This window comes from Zeugodacus cucurbitae, chromosome 5 (assembly GCF_028554725.1).
Source record: "Zeugodacus cucurbitae isolate PBARC_wt_2022May chromosome 5, idZeuCucr1.2, whole genome shotgun sequence".
NCBI classification, from domain to species: domain Eukaryota; kingdom Metazoa; phylum Arthropoda; class Insecta; order Diptera; family Tephritidae; genus Zeugodacus; species Zeugodacus cucurbitae.
The window spans coordinates 3,631,946-3,644,406 of NC_071670.1; the positions used below are offsets into that span (position 1 = coordinate 3,631,946).

General features: G+C 32.5%; 3 protein-coding genes across 8 annotated transcripts in view; 2 read left to right on the forward strand and 1 right to left on the reverse strand.

Annotated features, from left to right (window-relative positions):
* The window catches only part of Card11_0 (Caspase recruitment domain-containing protein 11), a 58,375-nt gene extending 57,103 nt beyond the window's left edge, over nucleotides 1-1,272 (reverse strand). The window contains exon 1 of the mRNA XM_011178619.3: nucleotides 1,144-1,272. Coding sequence (XP_011176921.1) covers nucleotides 1,144-1,185 — 42 coding nt within the window. The 5' untranslated portion in view covers nucleotides 1,186-1,272. The remainder of the gene's footprint in view (nucleotides 1-1,143) is intronic.
* Nucleotides 1-5,705, forward strand: part of LOC105208654 (cationic amino acid transporter 2) — a 36,269-nt gene extending 30,564 nt beyond the window's left edge. For all 5 annotated transcript variants that reach the window (XM_011178623.3, XM_029038053.2, XM_011178621.3 and 2 more), the window contains exons 10-14: nucleotides 16-596; nucleotides 763-928; nucleotides 1,048-1,264; nucleotides 1,332-1,446; nucleotides 1,525-5,705. In XM_011178623.3, coding sequence (XP_011176925.2) covers nucleotides 16-596; nucleotides 763-928; nucleotides 1,048-1,264; nucleotides 1,332-1,446; nucleotides 1,525-1,721 — 1,276 coding nt within the window. In that variant the 3' untranslated portion in view covers nucleotides 1,722-5,705. The remainder of the gene's footprint in view (nucleotides 1-15; nucleotides 597-762; nucleotides 929-1,047; nucleotides 1,265-1,331; nucleotides 1,447-1,524) is intronic.
* A 1,503-nt stretch (nucleotides 5,706-7,208) lies between these two features.
* Nucleotides 7,209-11,134, forward strand: LOC105208652 (AP-1 complex subunit beta-1). Of its 2 annotated transcripts, none has more exons than XM_029038052.2 (7): nucleotides 7,209-7,356; nucleotides 7,636-7,765; nucleotides 7,857-8,027; nucleotides 8,084-8,269; nucleotides 8,325-9,011; nucleotides 9,080-9,892; nucleotides 9,954-11,134. In XM_029038052.2, the coding sequence occupies exons 2-7, from the start codon at nucleotides 7,658-7,660 to the stop codon at nucleotides 10,740-10,742; spliced, it is 2,754 nt and encodes a 917-aa protein (XP_028893885.1). In that variant the 5' UTR covers nucleotides 7,209-7,356; nucleotides 7,636-7,657; the 3' UTR covers nucleotides 10,743-11,134. The 2 variants fall into 2 exon arrangements, with proteins under 2 accessions (XP_028893885.1, XP_011176920.1); XM_011178618.3 differs by having other exon boundaries at nucleotides 7,215-7,356; nucleotides 7,633-7,765.
* The last annotated feature ends 1,327 nt before the right edge of the window (nucleotides 11,135-12,461 follow it).

Sequence of the window (12,461 nt, forward strand, 5' to 3'; positions counted from 1 at the left end):
TTGTTCTCCCCGCAGACAACTCTCACAACTCTGGCAACGCACTAATGTACCCGGTTTGGCGACCATTGGCAGTGGCATTGCCGCTGCACTGGTGGCGCTCACAGTACGCTTGGAAATACTCGTCGAAATGATGTCCATCGGCACACTGCTCGCCTACACGTTGGTCTCCACCTGTGTGCTGGTGTTGCGCTATCAACCGCATAGTACGTCGCTGGTCGAGCTGCTGCCAGCACAGCTGCGCACACCGTTGGCGCCGGGCACGGCAACGGATCCGAGCGCTACCACCGCCGAAGTGTTGCCGTCGAACAAATTAACAATAAAACGTGTGACACGCGGCATGTCCGACTCGGATGATTCGTTCATCGACGAGAGTCCCGAGGGCTACCTGGGACGTGACGATCAATTTCTTGTGTCCGATCGTTCGGAGAATAAATTCTATGGTAGCGTGCATGGCGCACCAACCGGGCCGACGGGACAAGCAACCGCCTTCGATACGATGGGTCTAAATTTCGTGTCACGCAAAATACACGATTACGCGTATCTGTGTCCCGGCTTCTTTCCATGGATCAATCCCGGTCAAGCCACAGCGGAAAGTGGTATGTATACACTGTTGTGTTGTTAGCTTTTAGACATGTAACAGTATATAATAGTGTTTAAAAATCTTCATATATAATTTGTTGTAGCACAACATTTACGCATTAATTCTTCGAAATTTTTGCTTCTTTTTTTGATTATTATTGTCTATATTATTTTCACAAACAGGCATGTATGTCACGAAACTTGTTGGAATCATGTTCGGTCTCATATTCTTCTTGGATCTGTTTGCGGCCATTGGCTGGTCCGGTGGCTTCGCCGCATTCATTTATTTCATTTTGTTCATTGGCATATTTGTGATACTATTAATTATATCAAGACAACCACAAAATAGGTAAATAATATTACTTTCATGTCAAACGCTGTTCTACACACGCGCACACACACACACACAAGCACATAACGTTTCCAATTTATTTTTTCTTCTTCTTCTTGTTATTTCATTTATCTTAGATATGCGCTCGCATTCCTAACGCCGGGACTTCCATTTATTCCAACAATTGCCATAACCGTTAATATTTATTTAATATTTAAATTAAGCATACTCACCTTAGTTAGATTCACCATATGGATGACATTGGGCTTCATCATGTACTTCTACTATGGCATTACGCATAGTACACTCGACCAGACGACTGATGAGATCGAACTGCATGTCGATAAGGATTACGTAAGTGCACTGGAATGAGACAAAATAAAAATTATAAATTTTTGATTTAAAAAAAATGTTTTTACAGAGTAAAAATGTTGAAGAGAAAGCCGTGTGGGATCAGCCAACGTATATGAATCAAAGCAATGAGCCGGTTTGGGCTACAAAGGATACACGCGCTAAACAGACAACAGCAACAACAAGTGGGTGCAACTAAATGCTCTACAGTCAGATTTTGGCTAATTTTGATTGCTATTTGCTAAATTCCAAACTCTTTGCAGAACGCTCCAACACAAATTATTCCAAAGCAACTGAAAGCAATTCCACAAACCAAAAACAACAAACAAAAAATTCCACTAGTACAAGAAACACAACAGCGAATTCCACAACAGCAACAGCAACAACAACTACAACCGGTAACGATGGTAAATTCACCATGTTCATCGATGAGACGCAATTCCCCACGTGGGATGATTAAAAGTAGCAGGCAAAGTTAAAAACTAAATGTATTTAATTAGTGTAATATTCCAACTAAACGAAAATAACAAGTAATTTACAAAATTTGAACGTTGCAACAGAGAGGAGCAAATGCGCACTAGGTCTGTATTATACACGCGTAAACAATAAGTATGAATTATAAAATAAAAAAAATTGAAAATAAAAAAATATAAAAAATATTAAATTTTGAAAATTGTTATGATATTAAATAAATTAGTAAAACAAAAAATGAAATGAAGTGAAAACAATTAGCTATGAGTGCGAATTTCAGTTTTTGATTTAGCAAAAACATAAAAAAAAAGAAAAAAACAATTTTTGTGATTCCTTTTTCAAGTTCTTAACGCGGGAACTTTAAGTTATATAAATGTACATACATAGCGTGCAAAGTAATTTACAAAAAGAACAAAAAATGTTGAAATATATTAATATAGTATATACATATATGTAAATTATATACATACAACTACAAATATATAGTTAAAAGCATAAAGCATACAAATACATATATATATATATATACATATACAAAACAATTTGTCATTAATACTATTAACATTATTATTATTGTAATTATAGTTAAATGAAATATTAAAATATATTAAATATTAAAAATATGTATAAATGCGTTTAAATACGCGTTTGCGCAGCTAGTTATAAATATAAATATTACATACATATAAAGTATATATAAAAAAATAATATATTTATATATTATACAGATATATATAAATAAATATACATATGTATGTGTATGTACAATGCATTATTGCATGAAATTTCTATTAAATTTAACTAAAAAAAATAAAATTTAATTTATAAAAATTAAAAAAACTAAATTAAATTTAATAAAAGATAAATAAAATTTAATTTATAAAAAAAATTAATTTAATAAAAAATAAACTAAATTAAAAAGCCATGTGAATAATTGAAAATTTCAATTTTACTAATTAAATTAATTTATTGCAACAATTTACACATATGAAAGAAAAAAAAAACATATTTATGTGCGAAATTCCATAAGCCATGTATGTAAGAATAATTATTTGTAGTTATATAAAACAATAGCGCATGCCAATGTTGTACATACATACAAACATATAGAAAAAACACACGCATGCGCATGCCATACATACTATGAAGTCGCTGTACACTTGAAATTACTTTTTAAATAATTAATTTTTCATAACAAACAAAGTTTAAATTTCAATTCTAAAATATACATACATACACACATGTACATACACTGTTCGTTAAAAAAAAATATATGTACATACACGTATCGTTAAACTTTTTCATTACTATGTTTAACCAACGCTGTTTGTTTGTAAATAATTAATTTTTACCTCGTAACCACATAAATATGTAAATACAATAAACATTCTTATTGTTATACTTAACGTGCTGTTGTTCAAAAATAAAATCTAAATAAAATTTAAAATTTCAATTTCCATTTCATTATTGCCATAACTATTATATTAAAAACAAATGTTACAAATATAAGTAGTTAAAAATACATATGATTGCAAATTTAATGAACTAATATTGATTATAAACAAAACAATGAAACAGTTACCAAACCAAGTACCAAATATGAAAGAAATAGCTGACAATTTTAAAACAACAAATAATAATATATTTGTAGTCTACAAAAATAGTTAAAATTAATAAAAAAATAAAATAGTTAAAATATAAAAATAAATATAAAAATTAATACAAAAACAAAGTAAAGCAAAGACAGTTCGTTTGACCCCGAATATACCTCCTTTTTATTAAAAAACATGTGTAAAAAAGTCATTTCTTTAAATTATTATATGAAATTATACGCCGATTATGAGATTATTATGCTGAGTTGAGTGTTTAATGAAGGCGCTTTAAGTAATTTTTTAAGCAAATTTATATTAATATTATTTAAAAGCCATTACTATAACAAATTATTTCGATTTATGAAAAAAAAATCAAATTCATTACACTATTACTAAGCATTTGTAGCACATAATTTTGTATATAAATCAAATTTAAATTTAAATTAAACTCTATTAATTCAGTTAAAGGCTTTGAAGTTGCTAAATGTAAAAAAAAAATAATAATAATATTTTTGTGCTAAGACGAGAAGTTAATACTGAACATTTCTACCTACATAATTAATTCACACATTTTTATACTGTGCTCTCTATAAAACATACATACATATTGCTTACTAAATTATGAAATCAAATTTTTTTATACATAAATATTTATAAATACTTATATATGCATGTACTTGTGTATTTTTTTTTCAATTGTTGCGTTACAATTTCGTATTGATCAAAGCCATTGGGTCAGCTTTGATCTATGGAATTGTGTACAAATACAAAAAAAAAAGAAAACTTTGTGTTTTAATTTACTTTATTAAGTAAACAAAAGAATTTTCACTGCTGCAATTAAATGTTAATAAACATATTTAACATACATTTTTTATATATATACTATGTAAGTACTTTACCAGTTTACTGCACTCTTTTTTATATGTATTTACTTTTACAATGTTCAAGCAATTATTTGGTATTAATTTAATTTTGATTAATACTAACAAAACAAATTTAAGTAGTTAATGGAAAACATAAACTCCATGTCACTTTGGCACTATTAATTATTTTGGAACTTTTATTAGTCTTAGGAAAAATAGTGTATAATGAAATTTAATTACAACTTACTAATGAACTATACAAATATACATATGTACATATGAGAATGTATAAGTTGTCCGTACATTTGTGCATTAACTAGTTACATATGAAATGTACCAAGAAAAACTTAAGACAAAAATTCGCCATTTTACTGTTGTTCTTGCATTTCTTTTTAAACACAAAATTTATGAATGAAAAGCAAACAAGTTGTTGAGCAACTTAGAAGAAGAAATTTATACAAATAGCAATAAAAAAGACACGCATAACTGCATGTATGAACAAATAACAAACGCAAACTAAAACATATCTTTTTGGGCAAACAAGCAAAGGAAATCTAGTGGTCTTATGTACGTAGATAGCAAAGAAAATGTTCAACAATTTTCAATTTTAAGGAAATAGTAGCAAATGAATTTCAACTGAACTATATATATTAAAAAATGTTTAAATTTAAATAGTTTAATGAATTTGCAGCAATTTTGTACAAAGCTTTTGTTTTACGAAATTAATTTGAACTAACTATAAAAAGTTTATAAATTGAAATAGATAAATCAATTACCTGCAATTTCGTGCAAAGTTTTTGTTCGAATACATGCATATTCATGCTGCGAAGCGGCTGCGTGCAGAGTAAACCATTGATGCATACTTCCTTTGGTGGCTACATTAATATAAATATTCTATATGCATGAATATAGAATTTGAAAATTTAGACGACTATTTATAAACAACTTACTATATTTTATGTAATATTAATTATTATTTTCCGCCAAACAACCACTATCAAACTTTAATACAGCTTTTTGCAGCTGCAACGTCACTTTGCTGAAATTTTGGCAAACATTTTACGCCACGGATAATTGAAACTTTAGTTTTAGTGCAAACACCGCAAAATACTAATTTTGTTGCAAAAAACACAATTTAATTCCACAATTAAATATTTACGCGTAATTCAGTTGAAATTCCATGCGGAAAAGAAAAAACGGGATCTAATTTGTAACGGACCGCCAAAATCAGTGATGGCAAATAGTAACGAAACACAAACAATACGAACCACTAAACACAGCGCTGACTAATTAGTGCAAATATCGATAAGAATCACATATGAAATACGCCACTAATTTATGAAATAGCTGTTAACTAAACAAAAAATAGACACAAATAAACTACAACAACAATAACAGTCGTTACCAAAAAGTAAACCACGCACTTTTAACAATTTTGTTCTTCCATAGCAGAACAATTGAAAATGCTCTGGGAGTAAAAAAAGCCGGTACCACCTACAACACAGAAACATATAACAAATAACTAAGGAACTATCTACACTTTTATTGAATTGAATTTGCTAATAAAACTGTATACTTATGTATAAATAACAGTTTGGTAATATAGAAAGTTTGTAAGTGATTGTAAATTTCCCCACAATAACAATTCACTACAAATATATGAAACTGAAAAATGTATTTTTCGAATTTTGATTTTTACAATAATTTAATTTTAATTGTGTGCCCTGCTGCGGCAAGCAAATGGACTAATAGTGGTTATATAAACTTAATGATAATCACAGTAACTAATGAAAATGCTGAATAAAGATTTCAAATAGCCATTACATTAAGACATAGTGTCAATATATAAATGGCGAAAATCTGGAAACCACACAACTGCAAAAAGAAACTATTTATAGCAGAAGAAGATGCAGAATGAAACTATTTTTGAAGTTTAATGTAACAAACTATATGGAAAAAATAGTTTAGCGTAAAAAACAGTTGTTATATAAATAATATACAAACCGAATTATCTTAATTTTACTGTTTTTCTGCTGGTTTTTTATTTATTTCGAAAGACTGAATTATTGAAATTGATATTTTATCGCGAAATTGTATAGTTTTAAAGGCATTATTGAAACAAAATTCTAGTGGAAATTCAAATAATCGAGTGAAAATTTGAAAATATTGGCAACTAAACATGAAACAATTTAAAATAAAGTGGCATCAATAAATAATATGTATGTACTATTATTGAAATATTATACTTACAAATAATATAATAAAAAAAAAAAACTTAATTGAAATTTAACAAATTTTAATACTACTTATACATTGCAATTAAAAATTCTATTGTATTACAGTCAAAATGGAAAATTTACTGCAGTTGAATGTTTACAGCTAACGCATATATTGACTAATTGAAAAATACATACTAACATAACATAAAAAAAATAAATAGTTAAAAGTATTTAACAGAACAACTTATGTAACTTACCTATTTAACAACAAAAAGAAAGAAAGAAAAACTAACAATAGCAAAAAATATTAAGGAATTTAGAAACTTGTTACAAAATCTACAAAACAAATACTCATTAAAGAAGTAATTAAAACAAAAACTACACGAAATGAGTACGTGCTACACATTAAAGTACATTTTTTCTTCTTTTGATTTATGTGTTTCGTCACTTTAAATGAGATTTAAATCATTAAATAACTAAATTACTATTTAAAAATAAAAAAGTAAAAAAATACTAAAAATAAAAAAATAAATAAATAATTTGTTTGCTAACATTAATGGCTGTTGTTTTATTTTAGCGTTATTAATAAGTAAATATTTTGGCTAAAAAATTATCAAAATTATTAATATAATACGTACATATATAATAATAATAATATACATATATATTTAAATTTAAACCGGATGTGTGTTTCACAACAGTGTCGTTTGAATTTGTTATTTCCCTTTTATTTTCATTTCCTTTTACTAAAATCGATATACAAGCATTTATCGATATATGCATTTCACCGAATGACATTTGTGACAGTTTACAGGTGTATATGCTTATGCACAATAAACACAGCTCGAAAAATCATTACTTTTGCATTGTTGGAAAAATTTCGTGGCTGCATTAAAAAGAAGATTATTTGACAAATAAAGCAAGTTATAAATACAAAAACTATATAAAACGTAAGAAAAACATCAATAACAACAGTTTATATACAAAAATTATTGAAATGTGTGCAAAATACCAGCAGATAAAGTTTACAAAAATACGCCCATTTGCCGAAAAAGTGAGACTTAGCTGGCATTGGTGACATACACATATATATGAATATTTTTGTATACGCTCAACATTTGTATAGATATGCCGGAAGATATTGATTAAAAGCAAATGTATTTTAATTAAAAGTTATTCTATTAAGTGATAGCTTTAATAAATATTTGATTCTGTTTTCATTTGAGCAGTTACAACAATTCTTAAGACAATATGACCGACTCCAAGTATTTTACAACTACCAAGAAAGGTGAAATCTTTGAACTCAAATCCGAGTTGAACAATGACAAGAAGGAAAAGAAGAAGGAAGCGGTGAAGAAGGTATATACATTGTGAACAAATTCGTAACAAATACTTAACAATACTACCGATAATTCTATTATTATTGATTATTTTATTATTATCTATTAAGGTCATCGCCAGCATGACGGTTGGCAAAGATGTATCTGCGCTTTTTCCTGATGTCGTTAATTGCATGCAAACGGATAATTTGGAGTTGAAGAAATTAGTTTATTTGTATTTAATGAATTATGCTAAATCGCAACCCGATATGGCAATTATGGCGGTTAATACTTTTGTGAAGGTAAATATTTAAACTATTCAGAGTAAGAACGCTGTTCAATATTAACTATAATGCAGGATTGTGAGGATTCTAATCCGCTCATACGTGCATTGGCTGTGCGCACAATGGGTTGCATACGTGTCGATAAGATAACCGAATATTTATGTGAGCCACTGCGTAAGTGCTTGAAAGATGAAGATCCCTATGTGCGCAAGACGGCTGCTGTATGTGTCGCCAAGCTATATGATATCTCCTCCTCAATGGTAAGTGCATAATACATACATAACAAAATTATATATAAAAATACACTCAAATTAGGTTGAGGATCAAGGCTTCTTGGATCAACTTAAAGATCTGCTCTCCGATTCGAACCCCATGGTGGTGGCTAACGCCGTTGCCGCACTAAGCGAAATCAATGAAGCCAGTCAGTCCGGACAACCGTTGGTCGAAATGAACTCAGTAACCATCAATAAATTGCTGACTGCGCTTAATGAGTGCACCGAATGGGGACAAGTATTCATACTCGACTCGCTAGCCAACTACAGTCCCAAGGACGAGCGCGAGGCGCAATCCATTTGTGAACGTATTACACCACGTTTGGCACACGCCAATGCCGCTGTGGTTTTGAGCGCTGTCAAAGTGCTTATGAAATTGTTAGAAATGCTTTCAAATGATAGCGACTTCTGTGCAACGCTCACCAAGAAGTTGGCGCCACCATTGGTCACATTGCTTTCGTCAGAACCCGAGGTGCAGTATGTTGCATTGCGTAACATTAATTTGATTGTGCAGAAGCGTCCCGACATACTCAAGCACGAGATGAAGGTGTTCTTTGTCAAGTACAATGATCCCATTTATGTGAAATTGGAAAAACTCGACATCATGATACGTTTGGCGAATCAAACCAACATTGCGCAAGTGTTGAGCGAGCTGAAAGAGTACGCCACTGAGGTGGATGTGGATTTCGTGCGCAAAGCAGTACGTGCTATCGGACGTTGCGCCATTAAGGTACACATTTTATAACAAAATAATTTATTTTTTTTTTTGCTAAAAATAACATTTCCATTTTCTTTAAGGTGGAACCCTCTGCTGAGCGTTGCGTTTCCACACTACTCGATCTGATACAAACTAAAGTCAACTACGTTGTACAAGAGGCAATTGTTGTCATCAAGGACATCTTCCGCAAGTATCCGAACAAATACGAGAGCATTATCAGCACATTGTGCGAAAATCTCGATACGCTCGATGAGCCTGAGGCACGTGCCTCCATGGTTTGGATTATTGGCGAATACGCTGAGCGCATTGACAACGCCGACGAGCTGCTCGATAGTTTCTTGGAAGGTTTCCAAGATGAAAATGCGCAAGTGCAGCTGCAACTGCTCACCGCCGTCGTTAAGTTGTTCTTGAAACGCCCATCTGATACACAAGAGTTGGTGCAGCATGTGCTCTCATTGGCCACGCAAGACTCTGATAACCCCGACTTGCGTGATCGTGGTTTTATATACTGGCGTCTGTTGTCAACCGATCCTGCGGCCGCTAAAGAAGTTGTCTTGGCTGACAAGCCGCTAATTTCCGAAGAAACTGATTTGCTCGAGCCCACACTATTGGACGAGCTGATCTGTCATATCAGCTCTTTGGCTAGTGTGTACCACAAACCGCCCACGGCCTTTGTGGAGGGACGCGGTGCTGGCGTACGCAAGTCGCTGCCAAATCGTGCACCGGCCGCAGGCACCGCCGAGCCAGAGGCTGGCGGCGAAGCTATGGTTATACCGAATCAAGAGTCGCTGATCGGCGATTTGTTGTCTATGGACATTAATGCGCCCGCCATGCCGGCAGCGGCGCCAACCACCAGCAATGTCGATCTACTCGGCGGCGGTTTGGATATTTTGGTAAGCATAAAAATTAAATTTTTCTTAAAAAAAGTAATTAAAATGTTTTTTTCTCTCCCAGCTTGGCGGCGGTCCAACTGAGCCCGCTGCTGGCGGCGCTAGCAGTCTACTCGGCGACATATTCGGCCTCTCCGGCGCTGCACTCACTGTGGGCGTGCAAATACCGAAAATCGTTTGGTTGCCCGCCGAGAAGGGTAAGGGTCTCGAAATACAAGGCACCTTCTCACGTCGCAATGGTGAAATCTTCATGGATATGACACTCACTAACAAAGCTATGCAGCCGATGAGCGGTTTTGCCATACAATTGAACAAGAATAGTTTCGGTTTGATGCCCGCCTCACCCATGCAAGTGGCACCGTTGCCACCAAACCAAAGCACCGAAGCCACACTGCCGCTGGGCGCACACGGCCCAGTGCAACGCATGGAACCGTTGAATAATTTACAAGTTGCCGTGAAGAACAACATTGACATATTCTATTTTGCCTGCCTAGTGCATGGTAATGTGCTCTTTGCCGAGGACGGTCAGCTGGATAAACGTGTGTTCTTGAACACCTGGAAGGAGATACCCGCCGCCAATGAGGTGCAATACAGTTTGAGCGGTGTGAGTGGCACCACCGATGGCATTGCCTCCAAAATGACCACCAACAATGTATTCACCATTGCCAAGCGCAATGTGGAGGGTCAGGATATGTTGTATCAGTCGCTGAAACTGACCAACAACATTTGGGTACTACTCGAATTGAAGCTGCAGCCGGGTAATCCCGATGCTACGCTCAGCTTGAAATCGCGCTCGGTGGAGGTGGCACCAATGATATTCGCCGCCTACGAGGCTATCATACGCTCGCCTTAAGCGGTGCGACACATATGTATTTAGACCTAATTGCATCAAATATACTGAATATACAACAAAAACTGTATGCAAAATTAATCAATACAAAATTTATGCAAAATTTTTGGAAATACAAGTATTCTCTAACAGCGCAAATTTATTCCCTCAAATATTATATAAATATGTAGTATCGTTTTGTTTTCATAAATTGTTGTAAGCAAAATGTTACACAAAGCAAAAAGTGTTAAATGTTAAACAAGTTGAAGAAAATAAATTATTCGAATTCGAAACATTCCTAATAATTCAAATAAAATATTTGTGCGATTGCTATATGAAAATTGTATCGTTACCACTATAACAATAACAATAAATAATATAAACATATACAAAAAATGTTAAATGTTAAACAAGTTGAAGAAAATAAATTATTCGAATTCGAAACATTCCTAATAATTCAAATAAAATATTTGTGCGATTGCTATATGAAAATTGTATCGTTACCACTATAACAATAACAATAAATAATATAAACATATACACACAAGCTATATAAATATATATATAATAAAAAGATATTTGAAAATATAAAAAAAAAATGCTTTTGAATTTCGGGAATAATAATTTTTTTTTTCTACGATAATTTTTTTTATAATGTATTAAAAAATAATGCCAGATAAACTTATAGCCTTTTCACACAGCCAAATTAATTGTTCAATTAAAATTTTACTGCCGGCTCCTCGATAACCAATCATCTTTTATAAATGTTTGTTTTTGCTTTTCAGAAGAAGTTGGTAAGTTTCCTCAGCTGATTGCTATATTTAGCAGCGAAATCTACCATCGTGTAGCGTGAACAGCAACTCGCAGACAAAGAACATATATATATAAGTATGTATATATTAATAATACAGTCTTTCTCGCAGAGTTGTATTTCATTTTCAAGTCGATTAAAAATCAGTGTAGATTTTTATTTTGTATGGTAAATCGATCTTAATCAGCGTTTTAATCGAGCAAATGCCGGTTAATTGATCAATTAGCTCCTGTAAAAAAGGCTATTAATCAGCACTTTAATCGAGCAAATGCCGGTTAATTGATCAATTAGCTCCTGTGAGAAAAGGCTATTAATCAGCGCTTTAATCGAGACAGGGGCCGGTTAATTGATCAATTAGCTCCTGTGTGGAAAGGCTATAAGCCGGTAAAGTCGAAACTTTAAAAACGTTTTTCTCGAAACGACATTTTTTTAAATTGACATCATAACTCAACGTGAAATTGATCGACCGACTTCAAATTGAAACTATTCTTGAATATACAGTTGAACTTCCCTAACTTGAATCACCGTATTCCACAAAAAACCTTCGAGTTAGAGAGACTTCCGGGTTACGGAAGGTAATTTGTATGAAATTTGACTTCTATTGCCAATTCAAGCGTTCAGGTTATGGAGAACTTCGACAAATAGGCGTTCGAGTTATGGAAGTTTAACTGTATTTACTATACAATGGCCTATGACCTTTTTGATTGGTTGAAAATTGTCAATTTTGACTAAAAAAAAGGACATTTTTTACGTAAAAAACGGCACTCTTTTTCAGAACTACACCAATTTGTTAATTTTTGATATTTTTCAAAAATCATAGGTCATTATATGGGAAATACCTTCAACTTTAATAACCGTTTTGAATTTTTCTGCTTCTGTTTCAGTTACTCATTTGGCCGGAATCATGTCAGCAGTTGGTAACTTACTTTTTG

Coding starts and splice junctions, on each gene's coding strand:
- LOC105208652 (XM_029038052.2), top strand. CDS start 7,658: ATGACCGACTCCAAGTATTTTACAACTACCAAGAAAGGTGAAATCTTT. Junction 8,028..8,083: donor CGGTTAATACTTTTGTGAAG/GTAAATATTTAA, acceptor ACTATAATGCAG/GATTGTGAGGATTCTAATCC. Junction 9,012..9,079: donor TCGGACGTTGCGCCATTAAG/GTACACATTTTA, acceptor ATTTTCTTTAAG/GTGGAACCCTCTGCTGAGCG.